The sequence below is a fragment of the Desmodus rotundus genome, chromosome 12, assembly GCF_022682495.2.
Source record: "Desmodus rotundus isolate HL8 chromosome 12, HLdesRot8A.1, whole genome shotgun sequence".
In the NCBI taxonomy this organism is placed as follows: Eukaryota; Metazoa; Chordata; class Mammalia; order Chiroptera; family Phyllostomidae; genus Desmodus; species Desmodus rotundus.
This window is the reverse complement of record NC_071398.1, coordinates 41,928,173-41,954,882: the sequence shown is the minus strand read 5'-3', so window position 1 is coordinate 41,954,882 and position 26,710 is coordinate 41,928,173. Positions and strand designations below refer to the sequence as shown.

General features: G+C 48.9%; 1 protein-coding gene and 1 pseudogene across 1 annotated transcript; both read left to right on the top strand.

The window, feature by feature from the left end:
* The first annotated feature begins 5,186 nt into the window (after positions 1-5,186).
* On the top strand, positions 5,187-6,054 carry LOC112312802 (nucleophosmin-like; annotated as a pseudogene).
* Positions 6,055-13,532: 7,478 nt separating this feature from the next.
* On the top strand, positions 13,533-17,537 carry LYPD5 (LY6/PLAUR domain containing 5). Its single transcript, XM_024569431.3, has 5 exons — positions 13,533-13,714; positions 15,222-15,350; positions 15,911-16,087; positions 16,258-16,404; positions 16,707-17,537. The coding sequence occupies exons 1-5, from the start codon at positions 13,657-13,659 to the stop codon at positions 16,988-16,990; spliced, it is 795 nt and encodes a 264-aa protein (XP_024425199.3). The 5' UTR covers positions 13,533-13,656; the 3' UTR covers positions 16,991-17,537.
* Positions 17,538-26,710: the final 9,173 nt, after the last annotated feature.

Here is a 26,710-nt window from a genome sequence, read left to right as displayed (position 1 = left end):
CGCTTGAATAGAAGCATTGTTGCCTTGTCAACATCAGTAGACTCGTCATCGTGGATTGTGTACCACAGTGACTCATTAATCCTCTGACATTTCATCAGTTCATCTAGTTACGGCCAAAAGAGGAACAAGTGCTACCTTTTGAAGTGCAGCCTCTCCTAAAAGTTTGTGACAAATGTCCTTAGCAGCAAGATCAACTTTTCACCAATAGTAAAGGGCTTCTTAGCTGTAGCCATGCAGTTAGCCACTAAGCATGATGCTCTCAGTGCAGACACATTTGATGTGGTGGTGGCCTTCAGTAATTGCTTCTGTTCTTCATGTTCAGGATGCAGCTCAGGATGGGCTATGAATGCAGCGCAACACAAAATTGTAAGTTTACTTAAAACATTATGAGATTGTTTTTGTGATTATGTGTCACAATGTATTTAATGTGTGGCTCAGAGACGCCAAAAGTTTAGACAATCCTGTAAGTGGGCTTGGAGAATGTGAATCATCTGTTGCAATGAACCCATCATTTAAGTAGGACTCCTGGTATTTTCTTTTAAATGCAGCTTTCTTTCTGTGGGAAGTCTTAGAGTCTTCTGCTGTCCCATCATTGGGTCTTTCCCCTTTTTCAAAGAAGCTCTCCAGCAATGTTTGTTTTTTACTCATTTTGGCTAGGGTTAGCTTGTGGACTTATCGAAACTGTGACTGAGACAAGTGCGCAGTGTGGAAAAGAAGCGCAGACGGAAGTGATCAATAAAATTATGGGCAGGCCAAATAAAATAATGGGCGGGCAATGAGTGAACTAAAATAAGTGTGAGACTCTGATTAAAGCCTGCCACCAGATGCAGCTGTACAGTTGAAGTATATCAACTCACTTGCCACTATACAGCCTGCCACCGGATGCAGCTTAATTGTCACTTGCCACTCACTGCTAGTGTTTTGATATGAGTCTGCAAGCACTGGATTTATTACGGTCTTGGTGCAGTCAAACCTCTCTCTTCATGGTAAATCTGTATTTGCAGCTGCTCCCCAGTGCTAGCCTCACAGTCTCAGCTCCTCCTCAAATGACCAGGCATTAGATTCTCATCAGGAGTGTGCAGCCTAGATCCCTCGCATGCACAGCTCACAATAGGGTTTGCACTCCTATGAGAACCTAATGCTGCTCCTGATCTGACAGGAGGTGGAGCTCAGGCGGCAATGCAAGCAGTGGGGAGCGGCTGTAAATACAGAAGAAGCTTCTCTCACTTACCTGCCCCTCACCTCCTGCTGTGCGGCTGGTTCCTAACAGGCCACGGACCAACCAATACTGGGGGTTGGGGACCCCTGCTTTAGAGGGTCCTAAAATCCAATCCTATCTAATTCCCAAGTCCTGCTGGATCTCTTCCTAGAAGCCTTCCCTCTTCCTCTTTGTCATGAGCCAATCCTCCCCCCACATCTGCCCCATCTATGTGGCTTCCACAGTCACCATGCACATCTGTTCTTGTTGGGCACTGCACAACAGCACTATACCCAAGGAGGTGCCATTCACATCACAGGCATCTTCATCATGTTGGAAACAATTTTTTGATATCTTTGTGTAGTGAGTAGTTACTACTCTGTTGCTGACTATGCGGATTTCTAATTTATTGCAACAGTGTTCCAGCAGGTGGCAGTCAAGTGTCTTATTCCAACAGGGTTGGTAGCTACCACTCCTCTTCCACTGAGGAAAGAGAAATCAGTTTGAAAATGGGAAGACCTTGTTGATCTCATATCATCTCAAATAGCCTGTGCTTCTAAAGAAGGAACTGCTTTTCCACCTGATACACAGAGTGTCTTTTTTTTTTTAATTCCTATTAGTATCCGTTCATTGGCTGCATTCAGTATTTCATACCACAGTTCATATTTTCTGCTATTATTTACTGTAACCGACCAGAATTAACTAAATTCTGAATTTAAATCCACATGTCCTTTCACTCGGCCCACATCGCTATGTAATAACTAGGGTGCAATCACCATTAGTAGTCCACAAAGAATGTAGGTGGGCGGAAATTAGGGAGTATTATACAATATTCTAATTATATTATTTTAGAGGTTGTTTATTATTGCTTTAGCAACTTCAGCAGTATAAAAATTAACTATTATTAAAATGTAATGACTTGTTACATGTTATTTTAAGATGTTAAAATTCTAAAATAAAACAATCCTACTTAACACTTATCAAAAAGGAAAAATAATCGTAATCAGAACATGGAAAAAGCTACTGCAAAACTGATTGGGTAATTGAATAAACTTTTGTGGAAAAATAAGGCGGGGGAGGATTTTCCACGGCTGTTATTTCAGCCGAATGTAGATGAATCCGGATCTGTTCATGATTGGCTTGAGTTTACCTTCCACCTCCACATAACCCATGAAGGGAAATGTATAAGAAATGACTAGGAGAGGGGGCAATAAAGAAGCCTTTTATTAAATAATCTCTTTGCCAACCCAGGTACCCAGCCATCTGATCCGAATATTAGACTCTTAAATTTAAGCTCTTAAATTTTGAATTACTTGGATATCCAACTCAAATTTAAACTCTGAAAAATGATTCACTGTCAATAAGAACACTGAACTTCCAGAAGACTACAATGACAGCCAAAATTTTGTTTCACCAAATTCTCGCAACTGGGGAATACACGATCAGATTTGGGTAGCTTTATTTCACCTCAAAGGATCCTGTAGTTGATCTTCATTTCAAACTCTGGACATGGAAAGAAATACTGAAAAAGACAATGAGTAAAGTGTGGTGAGTGCTGTGGTTTGCCACCAAGATTTGTTGTCGGCTGAGGGCCCCTTGGGCACGGCCTCAGCCGCCGAGTCGTAGGTCAGGCTGAGCCCTCTGGGACTGAACCAGTGCTCCTTCTCCCTCTGCCCAGTCCTGCTTCCTTCGCTTCCTCCCACAACCCTGCACACTAATCTCCGCCCCAGTGAGCCACACACAGGTTGGCAGCTTTGATCATGTGTTTGAAAATGAGAAGGTGAGGGACGTATCCACAATAGTATGCTATATCAGGATTATGTTAGCGCACATCAGCAAAGCTCGGATCAGAAAAAGCAAGGTCCCGAAGAGATGTTTGTTTACCCATGTACACTGTGCATTATGCACAGTAGCCAAGAGGGGGAAGCAATGCATGGGTACATCGGTGGATGAATGAACAAATAAAATGTGGTATGTTCATACAACAGAATATTCGCCAGCGTTTAAAAGGAAGGGCGCTCTGACATATGTTACAACATGGATGAACTTTGAAGACACGCACCCAAATGAAATAAGCCAGTAATAAAAGGATAGATATTGTGTGGTTCCACTTGCACGAGGTGTCTGGCATAGTCAAACTCCTGGAAACACAGAGGAGAATGATCGTGGTTGCCAGGGCTTAGGGGGAGGGAGTAGGGGAAGTTATTTTTAATGGGTCTGCAATTTCAGTTTTGCAGGATGAAAAAGTTCTAGAGATTGGCTGCACAATAATATAAATATATTTGACACTACTGGTTGGTAAAAAAGAAATTAAAATCTGATCTGAAAAAGAAATATTTGTGTTGTAAGCAGGGTTTATATGAAAATAACAAAAGAAAACATTGGTGCACAATATACACAATTCCATTCTGGCAAGGCGGTGGCCAGAGTTCCAGGAGAGAGTCCCACAATTCTGGTTAGTTGTAAAGAGAAAAGTTTTATTCAGAACATTAAGATTGACGTCATCGAGGGGGTGACATAAAAAACCTCAAGCCATTACAATTCTTGAATGTTTGATTAATGGACTTATTTCAAATAAAGTAAGGAATACTAGGTGTTTCTCAGTTACTTTGGCTTCAGAACCTGTTTGTAGTTAACAAGTCAGATAGCAAGCATTGCTGGATGGACAGATTTCCAGATTGCACCTGTTCCTATGTATAAACCCCAGGGATTGCTGTCCAGTAAATGATGTCACTGGAGACAGATGATGTGCACACTTGGGAAACTGCTTCCATAAACCAAATCTGGAAAAAAAAATCATTTCAGAGGTCAGGTATTTTTTTTAAAGTGTGTGGAAATGGAAAGGTGTATGGAAGCTGCTGGAATACATCAGAAGACTCTTGAGAGAATTCTAAGGCATTCAAGCAGACCCATTTGGACACCCAAACACCAGGCAGATGAGGCTGTCTGGACAGATGCTCCAGTGGGTGGCTGGCTCTGGGGCAGAGACTTTATGGAAAACCCCCTGACTTGCCTCCTTTCTCTTGGAGGAGCAAACCCTTGTTGTGCACATTGTTTAAACTGGATAACGACCAAGCAGCCAACATTTCTTTCTATACCACTGAGTGTTTAAATATGCAAGCACTCTACAACTACCCTTTAGCTCCTAATAAATGTTGAAATAAATATTGAAAACACATTTGTAACAAGAAGAAGGTCCAGCTGCCTGCCACCATGAAAGCCAATACTTGAGAGGCAGGTGCTGATGTAAAGGAAAGTGGTTTATTCAGATGCCAGCCACCTGGGAGACGGGGGGCTCACGTCCCAAAGCCCACGTCTGTATCTCAGTGCAGAGGTTTCTATAGAGAGGGAGAGGGGAACAGAACATAGAGATCAAGGGAGGGGTTTGAAAAGTTGTCTACATGCAGACAAGCAGTCAGTTTCGATAAGGCAAGTGATGACCCGGTGTGCACCATCCTGGTTTAGTAATTCCTGGATTCACGTCATCCGACTATGTGTCATCCTGCCTCCATGGCTGAAGGTCAGCAAATCTCCAGGAGCTGGGATGTCTGAGGTCGGAGTCCTTATCTTTTCAAGTTAGTTCCTAGGGTTCTCTCTCTCTTTTTTTTAAGAATTCTATTTTTTTAATTTAAAAACTTTGTTGTTCAAGTACAGTTGTCTCCATTTTTCCCCCATCTCTCCCCCCTACCCCAAGTTCCTAGGACTCATGGCAAACATGCCATTCATCTGCAAGCTATGTATTAGAATCAGCACTTACAGAAACCATGTAAATGAACGGTGAGGTGGGTTACAAGTTCCCACCACCACAATTTTCTACTGTTATGCATTTATCAAAAATAAATTTGAGACCGTTCAATATGTAAAGAGAACATTGGCTAAGAATTCAATTCGAGCCCTGGTGTGATTCTGTCCTGCGTGTCTGTTCTGTGGAACAGAACTCGTTGATCTCCATCTGCCTTCTCTCCCACCTAAGTGCATGCTGCCACCCATGGAAGATTTGGTGGACATGGATATGAGCCCTCTGCAGCCCCAGAACTATCTTTTCAGTTGTGAACTCAAAGCTGACAAAGATTATCACTTTAAGGTGGATAATGATGAAAATGAGCACCAATTATCTTTATGAACAGTTTAGGGATTGGTACAAAGGATGAATTGCACATTGTTGAAGCAGAGGCAATGAATTATGAAGGCAGACCAATTAAAGTAACACTGGCAACTTTGAAAATGTACAGCCAACGGTTCCCCTTGGTGGCTTTGAAATAAAACTACCTGTGGTCTTAGGTGTGGTTCAGGGCCTGTGCATATTAGTGGACAGCACTTAGAAGCTATAGAGGAAGAAGAAGATGAAAAGCAGGAGGATGTGAAACTCTTAAGTATGTCTGGGAAGCATTCTGCCCCTGGAAGTGGTAGCAAGCTTCCACAGAAAAAAGTAAAACTTGCAGCTGATGAAGAGGAAGACGACGACGACGACGATGACGACAATGATGATGAAGATGATGATGATGATGATGATTTTGAGGATGAGGAAGTTGAAGAAGAAGCTGCAGTAAAGAAATCTATATGAGATACTCCAGACAAAAATGCACATAAATCAAACCAGAATGGAAAAGACTCCAAACCCTCAACACTTAGATCAAAAGGTCAAGAATCCTTCAAAAAGCAAGAAAAAACCTCCTAAAATGGCAAAAGAACCTAGTTTTATAGAATACATTAAAGCAAGAATACAAGCAAGTATAGAAAAAGGTGGCTCACTTCCCAAAGTGGAAGCCAAGTTCATCAATGAAGTGAAGAATTGCTTCTGGATGACTGAGCAGGAGGCTATTCAAGATCCCTGGCAGTGGAGGAAGTCTCTTTAAGAAAATAGTTTAAACAGTTTGTTGAAATTATCTGTCTTATTTCACTTCTGTAACAGCTGATATCTGGCTGTCCTTTTCATAATGCGGATGAGAACTTTACCTACCATGTCTGATAAATGTTGTCCAGGTTCCATTGCCAAGAATGTGTTGTCCAAAATGCCTGTTTAGTTTTTAAAGGTGGAACTCCACCCTTTGCTGGGTTTTGAGTGTGTGTGGAATGTTATGATAGGACATAGTCGTGGTGGTGGTCAGACAATTGGAAACAGTGGAGAGACAAAAATATACATGTGAAATGAACTCAGTATTTTAATATAAAAAGAATTCAATTCAAGGTTGTGGGGGATACCCTTTTAGAAATTGTTCAGGGCATTCATAAAGATGTGCCTCTTAGAACATAAGCCAAATTTACACTTTGAAAATCATCTACTTTTAAGTAGTGTTTTAAGTGAAATTAATATTTTGAGCAAAATAATGCGGGGACCCAATTCAGTGCCCTTATGAGCACCAAAAGGGGGAAGAGTACCACAAGATCAGCAAAACACTAAAAATTGTTGAATTGAAGCTCTGGCCAGGTAGTTCAGTTGGATACAGCATCCTCCCCATACACCAAAATTGGGGTTCAATCCCTGGTCAGGGAACATACAAGAATCAACCAATGAGTTAATGGATAGATGGAATTAAGAAATCGATGTTTCTCTCTCTTCCTCACTCTCTTGCTAAAATCAATTTTTAAAAAATGAGACTTCTGGTCAGGATGGCAGCATAGGTCAACATGGCTCGTCTCCTCACACAACCACATCAAAATTACAATTAAATTATAGAACAACCATCACTCAGAACTGGCAGAAATCTAATTGAATGGAAGTCTGACATCTATGGAATTAAACCACATTCATCCAGACTGGTAGGAGGGGCAGAGACATGAAATGGACTGGTCCCACATCCACCTGTGGTGGATAAAAATATGGGAGGGATATCTCGAGAGCCAGGAGTCCCAGCCCCACACCAGGCCCCAGAGCCCAGGGTACTGGTGCCAGGAAGATAAGTTCTGGCTGCAAAACCCAGCAGGGATTGAGTCAGGAGAAGAAACTTCTGGAATTCCAAGCAGTTCCTCTTAAAGAACCCACATATGAGCTTACTCAGACTCACTCCCTCTGAGCTCCAGCATGGGGATAGCAGCTTGAAAGGCACCAGTGGCGTACAGGGAGGAACTGAAGTGGCTGGTGTCAAGGTGAGAGTTGGGGGACAGCTTTTTCCCAGACAGAAAGGCAGGCAGAGTCCCAGGGCTGGCAGGCTGGTGCTATATCTGAGACTCCATCAACCTGGCTAACACTTGTTGCCCCACCCTGGAGATGCCCTGAGGCTCCATCCCACCCAACTTACAGCTGTTAATAGCTTTTCTATATGAATGGTTTGTTTTAGCTTAAGCTTCACAACTTCCTAAATCCTTTCCAACAAATAACAGCTGGCCTCAATGAGTCCCCAGGCCCCCCACCCCTCTTAAGTGGCCCCAGGCAAGACACAAGTAGCAGCCAGCCTAGATTGACAACTTGGCTTCACCTGGGAATCTCCAAGCCCAGCACAAGTAGCAGCCATCTCAGATTGTTCTATAGCTCAGGCAGGGTGGCTCCAGGCAAAACACAGGAGGGGGTTGACCTTGGCCTGCATCACCTGGGGAACCCCAGGGCCTGCACACCCAGTGTACAGCTACAAACCACAGCAGAGCACCACCACGCTGCCCTGCATAGCTGATTTTCCATGTAGGGCAAATGTTGGTGCTCAGTGGTCACAGCCAGTCCTTGCAACTGACTGGCCTGGGTAAATCCCTCCCATCGACCTGCCAACAGCAATCAAGGCTCAATTACAAGAGTGGGGAATACTCAACCCACAGGAAGGGTGCACCTCAAGTACCCAGCTTGGGTGATAGGGGAGACTGTGCCATTGGACCCTACAAGACACTTACTACATTAGGCCGTGCTATAAAGACAAGGAGTCATAGCAACTCTACCTAATACATAGAAACAAGCAGAGACACTGCCAAAATGAAGAGACAAAGAAAGATCGCCAGGTTCCGGCCAAGATGGAGGCATAGGTAGAAACCCTTTGCTTCCTCGCACAACCAAAAGGAAGATAACAACCAATCTGAAATCAATAAACAACCAGAAGCACCAGAAAATCAAACTGCATGGAACTCCGACAACCAAGGAATTAAAGAAAAAGTCAAACAGAACAACCAAACCGGTAAGGCGGTGGACTGCACGGGCCAGGCCGGGCTGGGCCGGCCCAGAAAAACCACCTCGAGGTGGCGGACCAGGCGGGCAGGGCTGGCTGAAGGTGAGACTGAGCCTCAGAGCTGACTGTGGACTACGGTGGGGGGGTTGCCTCGGTGGGAGAAACTCCCAGTCTCGCACCAGAGTTGGTTGAAAAGTGAGCTAGAGATGAGCATGTAGGCTGCATTGTTCCCTCTCTGGCCCCTCCCCCATAGGTAGTACCACAGCGCAGCAAGGAAGGTTGCTGTACCCTGGTGAACACCTAAGGCCCTGTCCCCTTACAACCTATCAGCTGTGCCAAGACAAAGAAATATGGCCCAAATGAAAGAGCAGAACAAAACCTCAGAAATAGAGCTAAGCAATGAGGAGATAGCCAACCTATCAGATGCAGAGTTCAAAGTCCTGATAATCAAAATGCTCACAGATCTGACTGAGCTTGGTTGAAAAATGAAAAAACAAATGAAAGATACCCAAAATGAAATAAAGCAAAATGTTCAGGGAACCAACAGTGACAGGAAGGAAACAAGGACTAAAAGCAATGATTTGGAACAAAAGGAAAAAATAAATATCCAACTGGATCAGAACAAATAAACAAGAATTCAAAAAAGTGAAGAGAGACTCACAAACCTCTGGGACAACCTGAAACGTTCCAATATCCAAATTATAGGGGTGCTAGAAGGAAAAGAACAACAGCAAGAAATTGAAAACTTTTTTGAACAAATAATGAAGGAAAACCTCCCCAATCTGGTGAAGGGAATAGACTTCCAGGAAGTCCAGGAAGCCCAGAGAATCCCAAAGAAGTTGGACCCAAAGAAGAACACACCAAGGTACATCATCATTAAGTTACCTAAGATTAAAGATAAAGAGAGAATCCTAAAAGAAGTAAGAGAATAGGAGACAGTTACCTACAAAGGAGTTCCCATAAGGCTATAAGCTGATTTCTCAAAAGAAACCTTATAGGCAATAAGGGACTGGAAAGAAGTATTTGAAGTCATGAAAGGCAAGGACCTGCATCCAACATTACTGTATCCAGCAAAGCTATCATTTAGAATGGAAGGACAGATCAAGTGCTCCCCAGAGAAGGTAACGTTAAAGGAGTTCATCAGCACAAAGCCATTATTATATGAAATGCTAAAGGGACTTATCTAAGAAATAGAAGATAAAAAATATGAAAAGTAAAATGACAACAAACTCACAACTATCAACAAATGAACATAAAAGAAAAGAAAAACAATGAAAACAAAAACTAAGCAAACAACTAGAACAGGGACAGAATTAGAGAAATGGAGATCACATGGAGGGATTTCAGTGGGGAGGGGGAAGGGAGGAATAGGGGTGAAAGGGTACAGGGAAGAAGAAGCATAATTAGTAGGCATAAAATAGATGGGGAGAGATAAAAAATGGTATAGGAAACAGAGGACTCAAAGAACTTGTATGTACAACCCATGGACATGAACTAAGGGGAAGAATGCTGGAGGATTGGGGGGGCAGGGGGGAGGGGGGAAAAGGGGAAAATTGGGAAAACTGTAATAGCACAATCAATAAAAAATACATAGTTTAATAAAAAGAAAAGAAAAGAACCATGGCCCAAATGAAAGAACAGATCAAAACTCCAGAAAAAGAACTAAACAAAATGGAGATAAGCAATCTCTCAGATTCAGATTTCAAAACACTGGTTATAAGGATGCTCAAGGAATTTAGTGAGGGCCTCAGAAGCATAAAAACAATCCAGTCAGAAATGAAGTCTACAGTAATTGAAATAAAGAACAATTTACAAGGAGACAACAGTAGAGTGAATAAAGCTAAGACTCAAATCAATGGCTTGGAACATAAAGAAGCAAAAAACAACCAATCAGAACAAGAAGAAAAAAGAGTCCAAGAAAATGAGGACAGTGTAAGCAGCCTCTGGGATAACTTCAAGCAATCCGACATTTGCATCATAGGGGTGCCAGAAGGAGAAGAGAAAGAGTAAGAAACTGGGAATCTATTTGAAAAATAATTAAAGAAAACTTCCGTAATTTGGTGAAGGAAATAGACATGCAAGTCCAGGAAGCACAGAGACTAAATAAGATGGATGCAAACAGGCCCACTCCAAGACACATCATAATTAAAACACCAGAGGTTAAAGATAAAGAGAGAATCTTAAAAGCAGTGAGAAAAAAGAAGTTACCCACAGGGGAGCTCCCATAAGACTGTCAGCTGATTTCTCAAAAGAAACTTCACATGCTAGAAGGGATTGGCAAGAAATATTCTAAGTCATGAAAAGTAGGGGCATACAGCCAAGATTGCTCTATGCAGTAAAGATGTCATTTAGAATTGAAGGGTAGAAAAAAAGCCTCCCAGACAAGAAAAAACTAAAGGAGTTCATCATCACCAAACCATTATTACATGAAATGTTAAAGGGACTTATTTATGAAAAAGAAGATCAAAACTATGAACAATAAAATGGCAATAAACACATGCCTGTCAATAATTGAATCTGAAAACCAAGCTAAGCAAACAAAAGAATAGAGACAGAGTCATGGACACAGAGCATTTTGATGGTGGCCAGATGGGAGGGGGGTATGGGGAATGGGTGAAGAGGTGAGGGGATTAAGAAGTACAAATAGGTAGTTACAGAATAGCCGTGGGGACGTAAAGTACAGTATAGCAATAGAGAAGCCAAAGAACTTATACGCAGACCCATGGACACGAGCAATGGTGGGGGGGTTGCCTGTGCAAGTGGGGGTGCTGCATGGAGGGGAGAAAAGGGGGAAAATTCAGGACAGATGTAATAGCATAATCACTAAAATATAATTTGAAAATAAATTATATTTTATAAATAAATTATAATTTAAAATATAACATAATAAAAAAATTGAGTCCAGGTGTTGAGTACACTATTTCCTGTGTATTTGTGTGTGTTCAAGAATATCTGTAGTAAAAAGGTTTTATAATAGCACCTTAATGGCTATAACAAAACCTCCTCACTTTTCCCCAATCTCTTAATGAATTACTTAATGTCGAAGTTTAATTCCTAAAACGAGTCTACCAAAATAAACAACAACAGAAAGAATCTCTGGGTTCATAGGGAGCTTGGCGTTCATGTCGTACCGCTCTCCGTGGATGCCCGAACCCTGCCCAAATCCCTAGACCCAGATCACTGATTTCCACTTAATTACCTTGATTACCTGCCATGGGGAGCTTCCTACCTGCTTTCCCACAGCGTCCAAAAACACTTAAAGTTACCAGATTCAAAACCACACCCCCCCAGCCACACACACAGTCACATGTTACACACACACACTCACACACACAGTAATGGGCTGGTCCGGCGGCTCTTCCAGCCTTGACTTCTGAACCGGGGAACCACTGTGAACGCCTTCAAAGCCTCCACCTTCCACAAGGGCTTCTGAAAACCCAGCCTCCTTCCTTGGGCAGCCTCCACTTTCCAGGGGCTCTTAGCTGCCCCCTGGCCCTGTGTGCCCAGCCCCAGACAGACAGCCTGCAGCAGGAACAGGAGGAACAGGAATAATAATTTGGATGCAAAACAGGTTGGGAGGGGTGGGGATTGAAGCCTACTGGGAGGGGCAGGAGTTTGGCAAGCTGAGGGTGAGGGAGGCTATGCCCGCAAGAGTCCAGAGCCCTGGGGAGCGTCTGCAATGTCTGGGTGTCCACCGTCAAAGAAAAATTGCACCAAACAAAGTCAAAGAGGCACAGGAGACTATTCAAGACCATACAATAGGGGAGAGTGACTGAACTCAACTCCACAGAAACAAATGTGGGAAGGTTCGTAAGCTCTGGATGGGCTAGTGGAAGGAAGGGAGCTGGAGGACGACGAGAGGAAGCTTGGTCCACTGGATGTGTCCAGCGCACTGAGTCACTCTTGAGTTTGCTAATGTTTTTCTCTGTGATTAGGCCATCTGGGCTTGCTAACTGGCGCTTAGTCAGAGTCAGCTCCTATCCTCCTGTGGAGCTAGGAGAAGGAGTGCCGTTTTCCTGGGTGATGACATTTCAAAGGGGCAGTGCCCAGGTCCCCAAGAAAGGCATTCCTGGGTGGTAAAGCTGGCAAGAGGCAGGGAGAAGATTTACCTACATTTCAAAGGGATGGACATAGAATTTGCAATGACAAGTTTTCTAACGTAAATGCTCTAAGAAAAGGAAATTGGGGGGCACATTCATGGTCAGGAAGAAATGTGTGTAAAATTCTGTTAAGCTCGGGACAGTTAAGGCTGTCCCGGTTACCGCGATTGTTGTCAACTCCGTCGCGTCCATCTGTGGATTCGTGACTCTGGGTCTCTGCACGTGCCTGGTGCCCACCTGCACGGCACAGAGAGTGGATGTGCTCCCAGCAGGCAGCTCCTCCAAGCGGGAGGAAGAGGGGCATCAGGAGGGCTGACCCGGGGTCTCTGTCCCAGCTCCCACTGCCTGAGGGGACGTCCCATCTGGGTGTCCCATCTGGGTGTCCCCTTGGGTCTGTCTGTGCCCTCTGGTTGTCTACCTGTCTCTACCTCATCCAGTTTCTGAAATTCATTCATTTACTAATCAAATAAACATTTATTAAATGCCTTCTGTGGGCATGGCCTGTTCATTGGGGTGTCTGAGTGGGTCTGTGTGTCTACCTTTACATACGTCCACACATGTGTAACTCTGGGACTCCTCTCTCTCTCTCTCTCTCTCTGTCACTCCCACCCTCCCTCTCTGTTTGTACATTCATTGTTTCATTTATTCATACAACTTAGCAAACATCCCCTGAGGCCTCTGAGGAGGTCACAGCCTGATGGGGGAGACAGACAATAGCCCAATCCAGGGTCAACACGGCTGGAAGACAGAAAGGTACTGTTGCTGGCTAGGGGTGGGTGAGTGGGGACAGAGGGGGTCCCAGAAGCTTCCAGGAAGACGTGGTGTCTGTGTTGGAGACATGGCCTCAGGACAGGAGGCTCTGTGTGTCTGAGTATGTGGGTCATGTGTGTTGGGGTGCAGGAAGAGAAGACCAAGAGGCCACGTGTGCCAACCTCAGACTAGACCACAGTGTGGGGAACTGCGTAGAAAGAGAGCCAGCAAAATGCAGATTCCTCCAATATTAAGGGTTGTAAATCCCTAGCCACATCCTCCTTCAGACCCAGAAGTCCAGGCCCCCAGTCCCTCCTCCCTCAGTGCCCAGGAGTCATCGTGGCCTCATGATTGAATATCTAGGAGGAGACCAGCCCTAGAGAAGGAGGGCGGGGGTGGAGGAATCCTGCCCAGCTGGGGAGCTGAGATGCCTGGTGCTGTGGCCCAGAGAACCAGCAGAGCAGATATCAGAGCGGGAGGAGCTGTCCACGGTGTCCCTGCTCAGCTCTAGGACCTGGCAATGGGAGTCCCCAGAGCCATCCTGCTCTGCCTCTGTGGTGCTGTGCTCTGCTTGACAGGTACGCAGACTTCTGAGTCCAGTGACAAGAAGGGCCTGGTGGGGGCCTAGGCTCCTGGATCTGAGGAAGGAGGGGCTGGGGTCTGCTGTCCTGGTTCTTGGTCATGGAGAGGTCTGGAGACTGTGACCTCATCATTTCTCTTCCCCATCAGTTTCTCCATTTTCCCTCCTCCTGGCACTTCAGCCTTTCTCATCCTCCTCGCCCATGACCCCATTCAAGGGTACTTCTGGGGAGCGATGGAGGCTCTTTCCAAAACTGTCAGGGAACCTTGGCCTCATCTGCAGGCAACCCCTTCCCCCAGTCTGGGTAAGAACAGGGACATACTCATCGGGACAAAGTGGTTACAAAGACAAGGAGTTGGAGAGGTGGGAAATAGCTATGGCTGCACACAACTGACGTGTGTGCGCATCCGGGGAAGATAAGCCTGGATGTGTGTGTGTGTGTGTGTGTGTGTGTGTGTGTGAACGTGTCACCATATCCTGTGGGCCTCTGCTTGTGTGTGTTTCTCTGTATCAGGTTTTGATGTCTGGGTGCTGGAACAAATGCTTTTATGGGTGTGTTTATCTCTTCACTTTTTTAATAAAAGAGATGCAGGTATAATTTTGTGCATCTGCATCTCTCTGTATTTGTGCATCTCTGTGATCAGTTGGCATATACTTATCTCTGCGTACATGCCTTGGGGTATTTTGGTGTGTGGCTGTCGCTGTGTGTACCTGTGTCTCATGTCTCCACGTGGCTCGTATCTATGATTTTAAATTGTATGTTTTCGTGGGTCTTTCTTGTCTACCTCTAACTACACAGCTGTGGTCTCTGCCTGTGTGTCTGTGATACTCGGGTCTGACTCCTGTGCCCCTGGGTCTCCGAGTGGGGTGACTGGTCCCACACCCACACGGTTCTCTGAGTAGAATCTTGCATGTGTGAGGTGCTGTGCTTTGGTCTGGGGGTTTCTCCTGGAGGGTCTGAACGCAAGCTGTTCTGTGTGTGAATGGCCAGCCGCCTTCAGGATCCTGTGTGTCCGTTTGTGGGATTCGCATGAGCCTGTGAATTGTGTTCTTTCGCATTTCCGTCAGTGTTTGTGTCCTGTGTGTGTGTCGCCGGGGCTGGTTGTGTCCCTGTCTTTCTAGTACAAGGTCGCACATCCTGCTGCCTGTATTGCAGCATCTGTTTTCCATCGATGACCTTTAAGTGCAACTGATCCTCATGAGTGTGGTCGGGATAAGGATGGGCAGAGATGGAGTGAGTCACTTCCTCCTTATTCAAATCTCAGAAAGCTTCCTGGAAGAATCAAGACCTGGAACAGCCCTGGGGGGGGGGGGACTGGACTGGCAGGTGCACAGAGGCCATTCCTCTGCCACCGGGTAGGGCAGCCATAACCGGTGGCGGCAGCAGACCCCAGTTCTCTCGAGGCAACAAGGCCTGTCTCCTCTCAGAGAACAGCCGGCCAGTGCGGCTGTCATATGCACATTCCTGGCCGGCTCCTCTCACTCACCCCTGCTCCTCTCCTCAGAGTCCCAGGCCCTGCAGTGCTACAGCTTTCAACACACCTACTTCGGGCCCTTTGACCTCAGTGGCATGAAACTGGCCAACATCTCCTGTCCCTATGGATGCTCTGAGGCCGTCATGTCACTGGACACTGGTGAGGAAGCAGGGGAGAAAGACACAGAGAGAGACGCATGTGCAGAACAGAAAGGGGTTGGGGACAGGGACAGGATGAGAGATTAGGGAGGAAGGGGAAGGGCCACCGGGTTGGGGGGAATTGGGTAGGGGAGGAAGGGAAGAACTAGGAAGGAGTCGGGAGGTGGAGGAAGGGGAGGAGAAGAAAGAGAGAGGAAAGAGTGGATGAGGGCGTGGGGTGGGGAAGGAGGAGGAGGCAACAGGGATCCAGGGAGAGGAGGTGGGCGGGGGGAGGCAGTGACGAGGAAGAGAAGATCAGGGGAGGAGATGGGGAGGACTGAGGGGCGGATATGGCTAGGAAAGTGGAGTTTGAGTGGGAGAGAGAGAGGAAGGGAAGGGCAGGAGGGAGAAGGAAGGTAAGTGAGAGAGAAGGATGGAGAAGGAGAGGGGAGGGGAGGGAGAGACTTGAGACTAGAGGGGGACAAGTGGAGAGCGCAGGTAAGAGAGAGCGGACGGGTGGGAGAGGAGGAGGAAGGCGGGGGAGGAGGCAGCGCACCAGACGCCATCCCCTCCCGCCCACAGGGTACCGTGCCTCGGTGACCATGGTGCAGAAGGGCTGCTGGACGGGCCCGTCCACCGGAGAGATGCTGTCGAACAACTACGCGCTGCCGCCTGACTACTCGGTGGTGCGCGGCTGCCAGACCGACTGGTGCAACGATGACCTCATGACCCACGACACCATCCCCAACCTGAGCCCAGGTGTGACCCAGGGCTGGAATGGGCGTGGGCGGGAGGAGAGGGGGCGAGGCCTCCACGGGGCCCCACCTCCCCACGCACTAGCAATCTAGCCGCCCAGTCTAGAGAGGCGGGCGCCCCGGTGCGGCGCGCGGGAGAACCATCACTCCAGTGTGACTACGCTCTCTTGCCAGCGCCCAACCCCCAGACGCTCAGCGGCATCGAGTGCTACTCCTGCGTGGGGACCAAGCCAGAGGACTGCGCCCCGGAGAAGGCCCGACGGGTCCAGTGTCACCAGGACCAGAGCGTCTGCTTTCTGGGCAGTGGCCAAATGACCGTTGGTGAGGGGCTGGGCGGGGAGGAGGGCCTGCAGGCAGGGCGGGCCTGAGGGAAGAGGCACCAGGTAGGACAGACAGGGAGACGTGGCCCTGAAGGAAGAGCTGTGGCTCTCCTCTAAGGGAGAAGGCACCGCCCGCTCTGGAAGGAGAAGGTGTAGCCTGGTCTGAAGGAGGCAGGACCCTGGACTGAGGGAGGAGGCGTGGCCCTAGCCCAAAGCGGGGAGACTGGAAGTAAGTGTGTGCACCCAGTCGTGGCCCCGGCCTCCTTCGGATCTGAGCCCTCCTCTCTGTCGTCCCCTCTCCAGCCAATTTCTCAGTCCCCGTGTACATCAGAACCTGCCACCGGCCCTCCTGCACCATCATGGGCACCACCAGCCCCTGGACAGACATCGACCTGAGGGGCTCCTGCTGTGAGGGGCACCTCTGCAACAGAGGCTCCATGACGCAGCCCTTCACCACCGCTTCGGCCGCCACTCCTCCCCTGGCACCCCACATCGCGGCCCTGCTCCTTGTGGTTCCCCTACTGGTTGGCAGTCTGGGAGGGTCCCTCTGCCTCGCCCCGTACACACCCCCTCCAGCTTCTTCCTGAGCAGGATGCCTGGGGCAGGGCACACCCCCCGCTATCACCGCTTCAGCCCCCCGGGATGTGGAAAATGATGTCACACAAGAGCTGCATTCCTGTCTCTCTCTCCCTCCCACTTCCCTACCGCCACCCTGCCCTCACCTACTCAGCAGGCCTGGGAGACATTGGGCAAGGTCCCCAGCACCCCAGGGTGGGGAGGTACAGCCACATCCTGCACCTCCTGAAGGGCAAACCCAACAGTAGATACTATTTGCTGAGCACCAGCCAGGCCCCAGCACCCCATGACCTTGCTTCCTGTGCTCCCCACCCCCACCCCCAGGAGCCTAGGACCAGCTCCAACAGGGAACTACATGATGTCTTTATTAGTGTCATCGTGAGAGGCTCGAGAGGCAGTGTATGATAAGTTAGGAGCCCAAACTCCGGAGCCAGGCTGAATGGGTTCGAATCCCATCTCTACCTTTGAGCCTGTGAGTGACCTTGGGCAAGTTACTTAACCTCTCTGCACCTGTGTGTCCTCGTCTGTAAGGCAGAAGTGAAAAATAAAACCTACAATAATGACAAACCTACTTCACAGTGGTTGCAGTCAGGACTTAATGGGCTGAACAGGGAATACCTGGGACACAACAGTCGCCCAGCATAGGTGGCAATAGGCGGGCCATTGTCACGATCCGCACCTGACAGATGAGCGAATGAGAGGTGTGGGCACTGGCTTGAGCTCATCTAGCTTGTGAGTGGACAGTCAGAGGTGTGACTCCCAGCCTCGTGAACCACTAGGCAGGGCCACCTCCCAAACACATGGGTGTTCACTATCGTGACAAACACACTTGAGGAAAAGCTGAACCAGGCTTTTCTCCAGCCTGAGAAGACAGGAGAAGACTCCCTGGAGGAAGTAAATCTTAAACTCCTAAAGGATAAAAAGGCGTTGGCAGAGGGAAGTAGGAGGAAGGGCGTTCTAGGTGAAGGGGACGACAGCCTGGATGAAGATGTGGAGGTACGAAGGACCCCAGGGTGTGCAGGACACTTATGTGAGCACATGAACTTCTCATGCTTGTCAAGGTTGTTTCACATCCTTCCCCCGACTTGATCCAACAACCCAGCAAGGCAAGCAAGAAGGGGAGTTGCACCCCCATTTTGCAGACAAGTTGCCTGGGGCACAGAGAGAGAGAGCAATGTTGGAGTGAGTGTCAGAGCAAGGAGGGGTCCCCACACCTTCTCACGCCCCCTCCGGGGGCAGCCTTGCAGGGCCAAGGTCAGGTCAGAAACTCTGCCACACTCCTGTGAGGTCAGAGGAGAAGGGTGCTAGATGTCTCCACGTCCTGATGTAGAAAGGGAACCTGGGTGGCATTACTCACGTAACATCACACTTACTGAGCACCTACTATGTGCCAGGCACTGTTCTGGTTGGTGGGCATACCGCACTGGACAAATCAGGCAAAAGTCCCAACCTTCAAGGATCTGACCTTCCTGGTGGGAGCAGACTTGGATTTTACTGCACAGGAGGTGTAAAGCTAGGGTGGCCAGTCTGATGGTCAGTCTGATTGTCGACTTGTCCACTTTCATTCCAACGCTAATGTCAGTGCTGCTGCAAAGGTGTTGTGTAGATGTGATTAAAGCCTGTGATCAGTTAAATGTGGGAGATTATCCTACATCATCGGCTGGGCCTCCATCAATCAGTTGACAGACCTTAAAAGCAGAGCTGACATTTCCTGGAAAAGAAACCTGCTTGCAGACATCAAGGTCAGCCTGTGCCCTTCCAGACAGCCTGCCCTGCGAGTCGTGAACTGGTCTGCCCAGCCCCGCAATCCCATGAGCCAATTCCTTCTGCCGTTCTGGTTGATCCAAGACTGATACAGAATCCGTGAGGATTAGTAGCGGGGGGGGCCACCATGACTATATATATAAAATTATGTATTATTGTATATAATATGTGTATATATAATATACAATGTAATATATATACTACATTATGGATATTATATAGTTTATCTAATGTTATATAATATACATATCTAATTACATGTAACTTTTTCATCAAGATACAAAACACATACAGTAAAATGCATAAAGTGCAATTTTTCTGGGTGTATACATCCCAGTAACCACCACCGGATCAAGATCCAGGACAGCTCCAGCCCCTGCCCCAGAGCCTCCCTCCCAGCCCTTCAGAGGCACTGGAGGTAGCTGTTGCTCTGACTTCTGTCACAGGTGAAAGTTGGCTACTTCTTTTTTAAAGATTTCATTTATTATTTTTTTTTAGACAGAGGGGAAGGGAGGAAGAAAGAGAAGGAGAGAAACATCAATGTGTGTTTGCCTCTCACATGCCCCCTACTGAGGACCTGACCCGCAACCCAGGCATGTGCCCTGACTGGGAATCAAACTGATGACCCTTTGGTTTGCAGGCCAGTGCTCAATCCACTGAGCCACACCAGCCAGGGCTGAATGTTGGCTACTTTTGTGCTTCATACAAATGGAGCCCTGCAGCATGTCTTCCTGGGCACATGCTTTTCATTTTAAGAGAACTCCTGCAGCCAGAATGGAAGCCGAGACCTCTGAGGTGGCTACTGCCCCAGTGCAGACATGTGATGATGGTGGGGACTACAGGGGTGGTGAGAACAGTTGCAAACGGGATAGATTTTGTTGGTGGAGCTGACAGGACTTGATACATTAGTGGAGGGGTGGGAGGGGAATTAAAAATAAGACAACTCCGAGGTTCTGGCCTGAGGAATGGGGTAAATGGGGGTGCCATTTACCAAAGAGAGGAACAGATGGAAGGGGGTGAGAATCAACAGTGGGGTGATGGACGTGTTGAGTCTGATTCAGTTTGAACTAAGAGCGCTTCGGTGGGCACAGGTCCCTGGGTTCTAGACATGGCCTCCTGCACCGCTGTGGAGCAGTAACCCAGTCTCCCCTGGGTAACTGAGATCAGTCACCCCAGCACTAGAGGAATCCTCTTCTTTGACTGTTGGTTCAGGGGTGGGAGGACCCCAAAATAGCCAGGTGGCAGACTCACCGTCCAGTTCACTGGAACCGTCACCATGTCCTCTGAAGGGAACCGAGACCTCCAACCCAGTAGTGCTTAGAGTCACGGGGATGGGAAGCAACATTCTGTTCGTGGGTTTAGAGGTAATAGTGAGAGGAGGCCCTGCCACCCTTTGCCACTCAGACCCATGCATGCGGGCTATGGGGAGCCAGCACTCGAGGCATATGCTGCAGCCTGTGAGACAGAGCCTGTCCTCCAAGAGTGTCGACAACAATAACTGAGTCACTCCACTCTTTTATCAGGCAGGTTTCTTCTCATGGGGGGTATGAGGTAAGACCAGTGGAATACTAGGACCTGCGCCCATCACCACACTTCATTCACTGTGGTCAAAAGTAAGGCTGGGTGCAACACGCAGTGGAGGAGAAGACCTCCTGCAGTCCTGGGGAGGGGCTTAATCGTGGTGGGAGCAGAAAGGAGAGCCCTTCTCCCTCCAAGCTTCCATTTACACACAGCAGACCACTTCAGACAGGGATCTTGGAAATGCAGCTCAAAGCTGCTAGGGAACCAGCATTCCCAAACATGGATTTAGACTCATTGGTGTCCGTCACTCGCTGAGATCCCCCTGTGTTCCTGGCCAGGCACTGGACACTGGGGCCATGGGGGTGAGGCCAGTCTGACGGGAGAGGCAGACCCATGCTCAGCCAGCCATGAGCCTACGGTGGAGGGATGTGCAGGGACAAGAGGAGCCAGTGTTGGGGAAGGGACACATTGGGGCTCGTACCAGAGGGAGGAGAACCTGGTGACAGGCCTTAAAGCATGTCAGATGGACAGAAAAGGGAACTGCATTCCAGACGGAGGGAGCAGCTCATGCAAACAGAGACACAGGCAGAAGTAATCTTGGTAGAGATTCAACAAACATTTGCAATTCAAACTTCCATGCTGGATGGTTCTGGGGAACCCTACCCCGGAGGAGTTTTAGGTTGGACAGGGGACACAGACTGGGGCCAGATGGACACAGCCCCAAGAGCAATCAGGGCAGGAAATAAGGAGGGTGTTTGTGCCGGAAGGGCTGGAAGGTAGAGAAGAAACCTGTGACTGGACGGTTGGGACACTGAGACACCAGGGGTCACTTCAGAGGACAAAGTGGGCGCTGGGTCCTGAAGGATGAGCAGGAGGTCGCCAGGCTAACAGCATGGAGAGCAGTGTGCCAGCCCATGACAAGGTGTCAGGAAGCATTTGTTAAATGGGAGAGAGACCGCAGGACAGTGGCAAGTGAGGGACAAATGAAAGACAGAGCTGCGGGGAGGGACATGTGGCAAACATTTGTAACCAGTTCTTCTGAGCTGGGTGAAGCCAGGGACCCAGCGATGCGTCGGACCCACCCCTGCCCTCCTGGTCTGGAAAGGCACAGTCACCAACTGCAAACTCACGGTGGGTAAAGCCTGAGTACGAGGGTCTAAGGGAGCTCCAAAGAGGAAGACTGGGGAAGGCGTCTGATGGGAATGAAGGTCTGAAAAGACACCTCAATGATGAGTAGGACTTGGCAAAGGAGCAGAAGGAAGGGCATTCCAGGTAGGAAGGACAGTATGCACAAAGGATTGGTCTGTGTATAAAGTATGAGACAGGAAGATGAGGGTGAAAAGGGTGACAGGGCCCCTGGGAGTGAGGATAACGTTTCCTGAATTTTCCCCTGCAACCAGCAGGGATCTACGTTGGGGCTGAGAGCAAGGGGGAGGCATGGTCAAAGCAAGGCGATGGAAGCTCTCCCTGCGGCCATGCAGGGGCCAGACCGGGGGGTGGGGGTGGGGTGAGACTGAAGTCAAGGAGACCAGGGAGAGGTTGGTGATGGGGTCTCTCATTCTTGGTCTCCAGGGTCAGGGGCTGCTTCGTGGTGAAGGGGCTGCTTCTCCCTTGGAGGGAGAAGGAGGGACTGAGAAAGTGTGTGAGGGCTGGGGGTAGGAGTAAAGTTCCTTCCAAGGGAGGACAGGGGTTTCCTCCGGAAGCTGGGAAGGGCTTTGTGGTCAGGAAGGTTCTGGGGAGTGGTGATACTCTCCTTAGGTGTATTCACTATAAAACTATTTGTGCAAAATGTACCTCTATATTTTATGCACTGTCTGCATGAATGGTATGTTCCATACAAGAGAAATGGTGTCAGCAGCAGAGTCAAGGTTAAAGCCCAGGTCTTTGGTGATAGGGGTCAGAATACTGTCTGTCTCTGGTTCATCAGTCGGGACAGGGGACCAGAGAACCGGCTGTGGTGATGGAGATGCTTTATAATGGGTAGAACTGCATCAATCTGTACACTTAAGACTCATGAACTTGACAATGTGTAAGTCGTACCTCAACAGAAAGAAACAAAATTTAAAATACAACATATAATTAAATGATATCATGTCTGGGATTTGCATTAAAATAACAGAGGAAGTGAGGAAGTGGGTGGAGATACAGATGAAATGCAATTAACCATGTGTTGGTACTTGTTAAATGGATGCTTGTAAGTGGAGGTTTATTATTCACTCATTACTCTCTTCTGTTCACTTCTGTATGTTGACGTTTTCCATGATAAAAAGGATAAATACACAGATATAGAACAAATACCTGCTGGACAGTGACCCAGGCACTCCCTCTCTTCAGAATTCAGACGTCTGCCTTCTCTCATGCATTCACAGGACATGTGCCGGGAGCATACATCACCTTGCCCCTTGCCCCTGATTCCTCCGCCCTCCCCAGCCTAACGGAAGTGGGAGCCTGAGTCAGCACCAAGGACAGATCCGTAGCACTGAGTCTCAGAACCACAGACAGCAACTCAACCAATGAGGGCACAAATGACGGGGGCAATGAGGAAATAACGTCCTCCCGCCTCCAGGACAGTGTGGAACAGGGTGAGAGGGTGGAGCCCAAGGAGAGCCGGTCCGTACCATCGAACAAGAGCATTCTTTGACCCACCACCCACTGAGCATCTCCTAGGTGCAGGCACTGCTCGGAAAGCTGATATGGTTAAGATCCCGGTCCTCGTCAACTAGAAAAATAAGATAACAAGACCATTTAGATTGTCCTAAGGGCCATGATGAAGGTAAAATAATGAAATAAAATACAGGATTATTTATGATGCCAGAGAGGACCATTTTTGAAGAGATGATCAAGGATGAGACAATATTGAGCAGAAAGCTGGATAAAGTGAGGGAATAATGCATGAGGAGACTGGAGGTAAAAGCACTGAGACAGAGGGAGAGGCAGGCGCCACACCCCAAGGCAGGAAAGAGCTTGGCACATTCGAGGACCAGCCAGGACTTCAATGCGGTGGAGCAAAGTCAACGTGGGGAAGGTGGCAGGTGGAGGTTGGCGCAGCTGGAGCAGATACACAGACAGAAAAAGAGAGCGAGACGAGAAAACATGACAGGCAGGCTGTGACCGAAAGGGTCAAGACAGACCCAGAGGCAAAAAGATAGAAGCACATGATACGAGCTGCAATGCATAAAGTGCAGTTTCTGTGATCTCCTCCACTACCTATTCATCTACATACATATTCACGCGCACACTTACATTATGGAAAACTTCAAATGTAAAACCGAGCAGAAGAGCATAATATTTACTATGCAACAAACCACTCCAAAATTCAGTGTCTTATCCCCCAAAGTGTATTTTTTCTCATGAGGCTGAGGTTTAACGGGACACTTCTGGTGGCCTCTGCAGAGGTCACTCGTGCAGCCGTGCCCAGTGGGGTTGGACCCGGACTTCAGGCCCGGGTGCCCTGGTTCTTCTCCGTGTGGCCCCTGCACGTGCCTAGCTTGGGCTTTCCGGCAGCATGGCGGCCTTAGAGTGCTGACAGAACATAGCAGAAACAGACCCGACAGGGAGGGGGGACAATGTGCCACGTGTGCCCGACACATGCCAGGTCCCATGATGAGGGCTGCGGATACTCCAACCCACCTAACCCTCAAGCAGCCCTGTGACACAGTATTGTCACCCCCGTTGTACAGATCTCAGAGGACACCCAGCGAGCAGAGCTACACACGCACTGGGGTCTGTCCCTAAGCCAGAAGGTGTGTCCCCCACAAAAAGAAAGCCAGTGGCCGTGCCAACGCTTGAGCCAAGATGCCCAGATTGTTACATATAATTATATATTAATATACATTAATGATATATATATAATGATGGTATATAATTTAACATAATAATATATGTGAGTTTTCATTGGTGGGGAACATAAAGATACAAAGGAGAAAATAAGCAAAACACAGAGAGAAGGAAAAAGGAGAAACGAAAAAGACATGCACTTGGAGACAAAGACCAGGAGACAGAAACTAAGAAGTAAGGCCAGGGAGAGTCTCAGAGAGAGAGAAGCAAAGACTCGCAGACCGGGGGTGGGGGTGGGGCAGGGGTTGGAGAGAGAGACAGAGAGATTGACGGGCCCACAAGACTTCTTTTAGCCTGGAAGCTCCAGGAAGGCAAGGTTGTTTTTTTGTTTTCTGTTTTGTTATTACTACACCCTCCACACTTAGAGCAGTACCTGGCACCCAGCAGGTGTTCAATGTATGCTGACGCGACACCGGGCTCGACCCGCAGAGTGCCTGCAGTTCCCAAGACCACCACGAGGTGTCAGCAGCCCGATGCCCTGAAGCTACCCCCTATCTAAATCAAAAGACTGCCTGGAGGATTTGCGGCCAAGGGCCTCTGACTTTCAGGGTGTCTTTCCCCACCCGGCTCAGCCCCGCCTTTCCCTGAACCACCCCTGGGCGACGGGTGACCTTTCAGGCTGAGACACCCTCTTCTTCACTCCCTGAGCAGTTAGTTAAATAACCCTTTGTCCTTGGCCCCTTCCGGCTGGGCCCCAAGGCATCTGGGTCCTTTCCAGGCCCGGAGATGGAGCTGGGAGGAGGGTGGGGCAGCTGGAACCAGGCCAAGGAAAAGTCCCGGGGACTTTGCAGTCAGTTATGCTGGTCTTCCTGGATCAGGTGTCCGGGCCCCTGGCCCACTTCCTCCTTCAGACCCAGGAGTCTGGGCCCCCAGCCCCTCCTCCCTCAGACCCAGGACTCCATGGCCCCAGCCCCTCCTCCCTTCAAAGTCCCTTGAAGTGGCCCTCAGTCACCTTTTTCAGGGGCCAATGTAGGCATAAAGGTCCTCTGGTATTCCCTCCCTCCTCTCTTTTCCAGGGACCCTCCACTCCCCCTCCAGGACTGAGACGAGGGCTGAGTCACAGGAAGCTGTGGAGCCCTGAGTCACCCCCACCGCCAAGCTCAGCCCCTCCCTAGGCTGGAGGGAGCCCGCTCAAGCCACTCGTCCTACAAACTGAACCCCCCAGCCTGGAAGGTCAGTTTGCAGGCAGGTGCCCTTCTCACTGTGTCCCCTTTGCTGCCCACCCTGGCACCTCCCATTTCCAGCCTTTGCTCCTTTTTTCTCTGTTAGTCGTGGTCTGTTTGAAGACAAGTCTTTCTCTGCAGCAACATCCATGTCTGGGTTCTGGCTTCTGCTTTCTCTTTACCTCTGGGTCTCTTCTTCCTCCATCTCTGATTTTCTTAATTCATTCTCTCCTTCCTTCCCTCCCCCCCTCAATCTGTCTGTCTCGCTCTCTCTCCCCCTGTCCTCTGGCTGTACCAAATGGTTGCCTTGGTGTCTGGGGACAGCAAGATCTCTCTGGGTGTCTATCCTTCCGTGTCACTTTTCACTGGTGCCTGCACTGGGCGCAGCCATGCAGGGGCGGTGCTGGAGGTCTCTGTCCACGGCCTCTGACTCTCTCGGGCAGCCGAGGTCTCTGTGTCTCTGCCCCTTGGCCCCTGAGTGGGGCTGGGTGGACCTGGAAAAAGGCAAGGCTGTCCACAGCTGTGCCAGTGAACAGGAGAGAGAAACTGAGGCAGAGACAAGCATGAGAAGGCTCCTAGAGAGAGTCAGAGACATAAAGAGGCCCAAAGGGAGACCTGGAGGCAGGGAGAGAAGCAGACAGAGGGACAGAGAAAGACCTAGCGTCAGCAAGAAACAGAGAGGAAATGAGACATACGAGAGCACAGACAGGGACAGAAAGACAGACACACACACACAGAGGGACATGGAGGCAGAGAGACAGTGACAGGGAGAGAGAATAAAACAGAGAAAAACAGAGAACGGGGGGAGAGGGTCAGAGATACTTAGACAGAGAGAAGAGACAGAAAGAAGCAAAGGCATAAAGGAGAGAGACAGAGACAGACAGAAGGAGGCAGAGATAAAGACAGACCAGAGGTTTCCAGAGCTGGAGAGACAAAGAGGGGGGTTGCAGGTGAGAATAAAGAAGAGAGAGGCACAGAGACCAGTGCCAGGCCCCCAGGGCGGCGGGGGTGCCCAGGCTCGGCCTCTCAGAGCTCCCAGCGTCAGAGGTTTCTCCGAGCAGACACGTGTGTGGCGCCTGAGTGTGCCCGGGTGTGTCTCCATCACTCTCCCGCCATGTCTCACACTGAGTGAAGCCCCACTGGGCGGGCACCGGCACGGTTGTGTTTTTGTCACTGGGTGTGTCTGTGTGTGCGGCTTGGTGTCTCCGGGTGTGTCTGCCTGGGTTGTGTTGGTGTGCTGCTGGGCATGTCTATGCGTGTCTCATTTCCCTGTAGTTGGCGGGTCCATGTTTCTGCATGACATATGACATAGGAGAGGAGAGGGGTTATGTCTGTGTGATCCCCCAAAAGCGGTGTCCCTGGGACCAACGGCTGTGTTACAAGTCAGTGTGTGACACTGTGTGAGATGCGTCGGTCACCGCACCAGTGTGCCCCTGTGTGTCGCTG

Bases quoted from the DNA above. Each gene is read 5' to 3' on its own strand.
- LYPD5 (XM_024569431.3), top strand. From the start codon at position 13,657: ATGGGAGTCCCCAGAGCCATCCTGCTCTGCCTCTGTGGTGCTGTGCTC. The intron at 16,088-16,257 runs GTGTGACCCAGG...CTCTCTTGCCAG, and splicing joins CATCCCCAACCTGAGCCCAG to CGCCCAACCCCCAGACGCTC. The intron at 16,405-16,706 runs GTGAGGGGCTGG...TCCCCTCTCCAG, and splicing joins CAGTGGCCAAATGACCGTTG to CCAATTTCTCAGTCCCCGTG.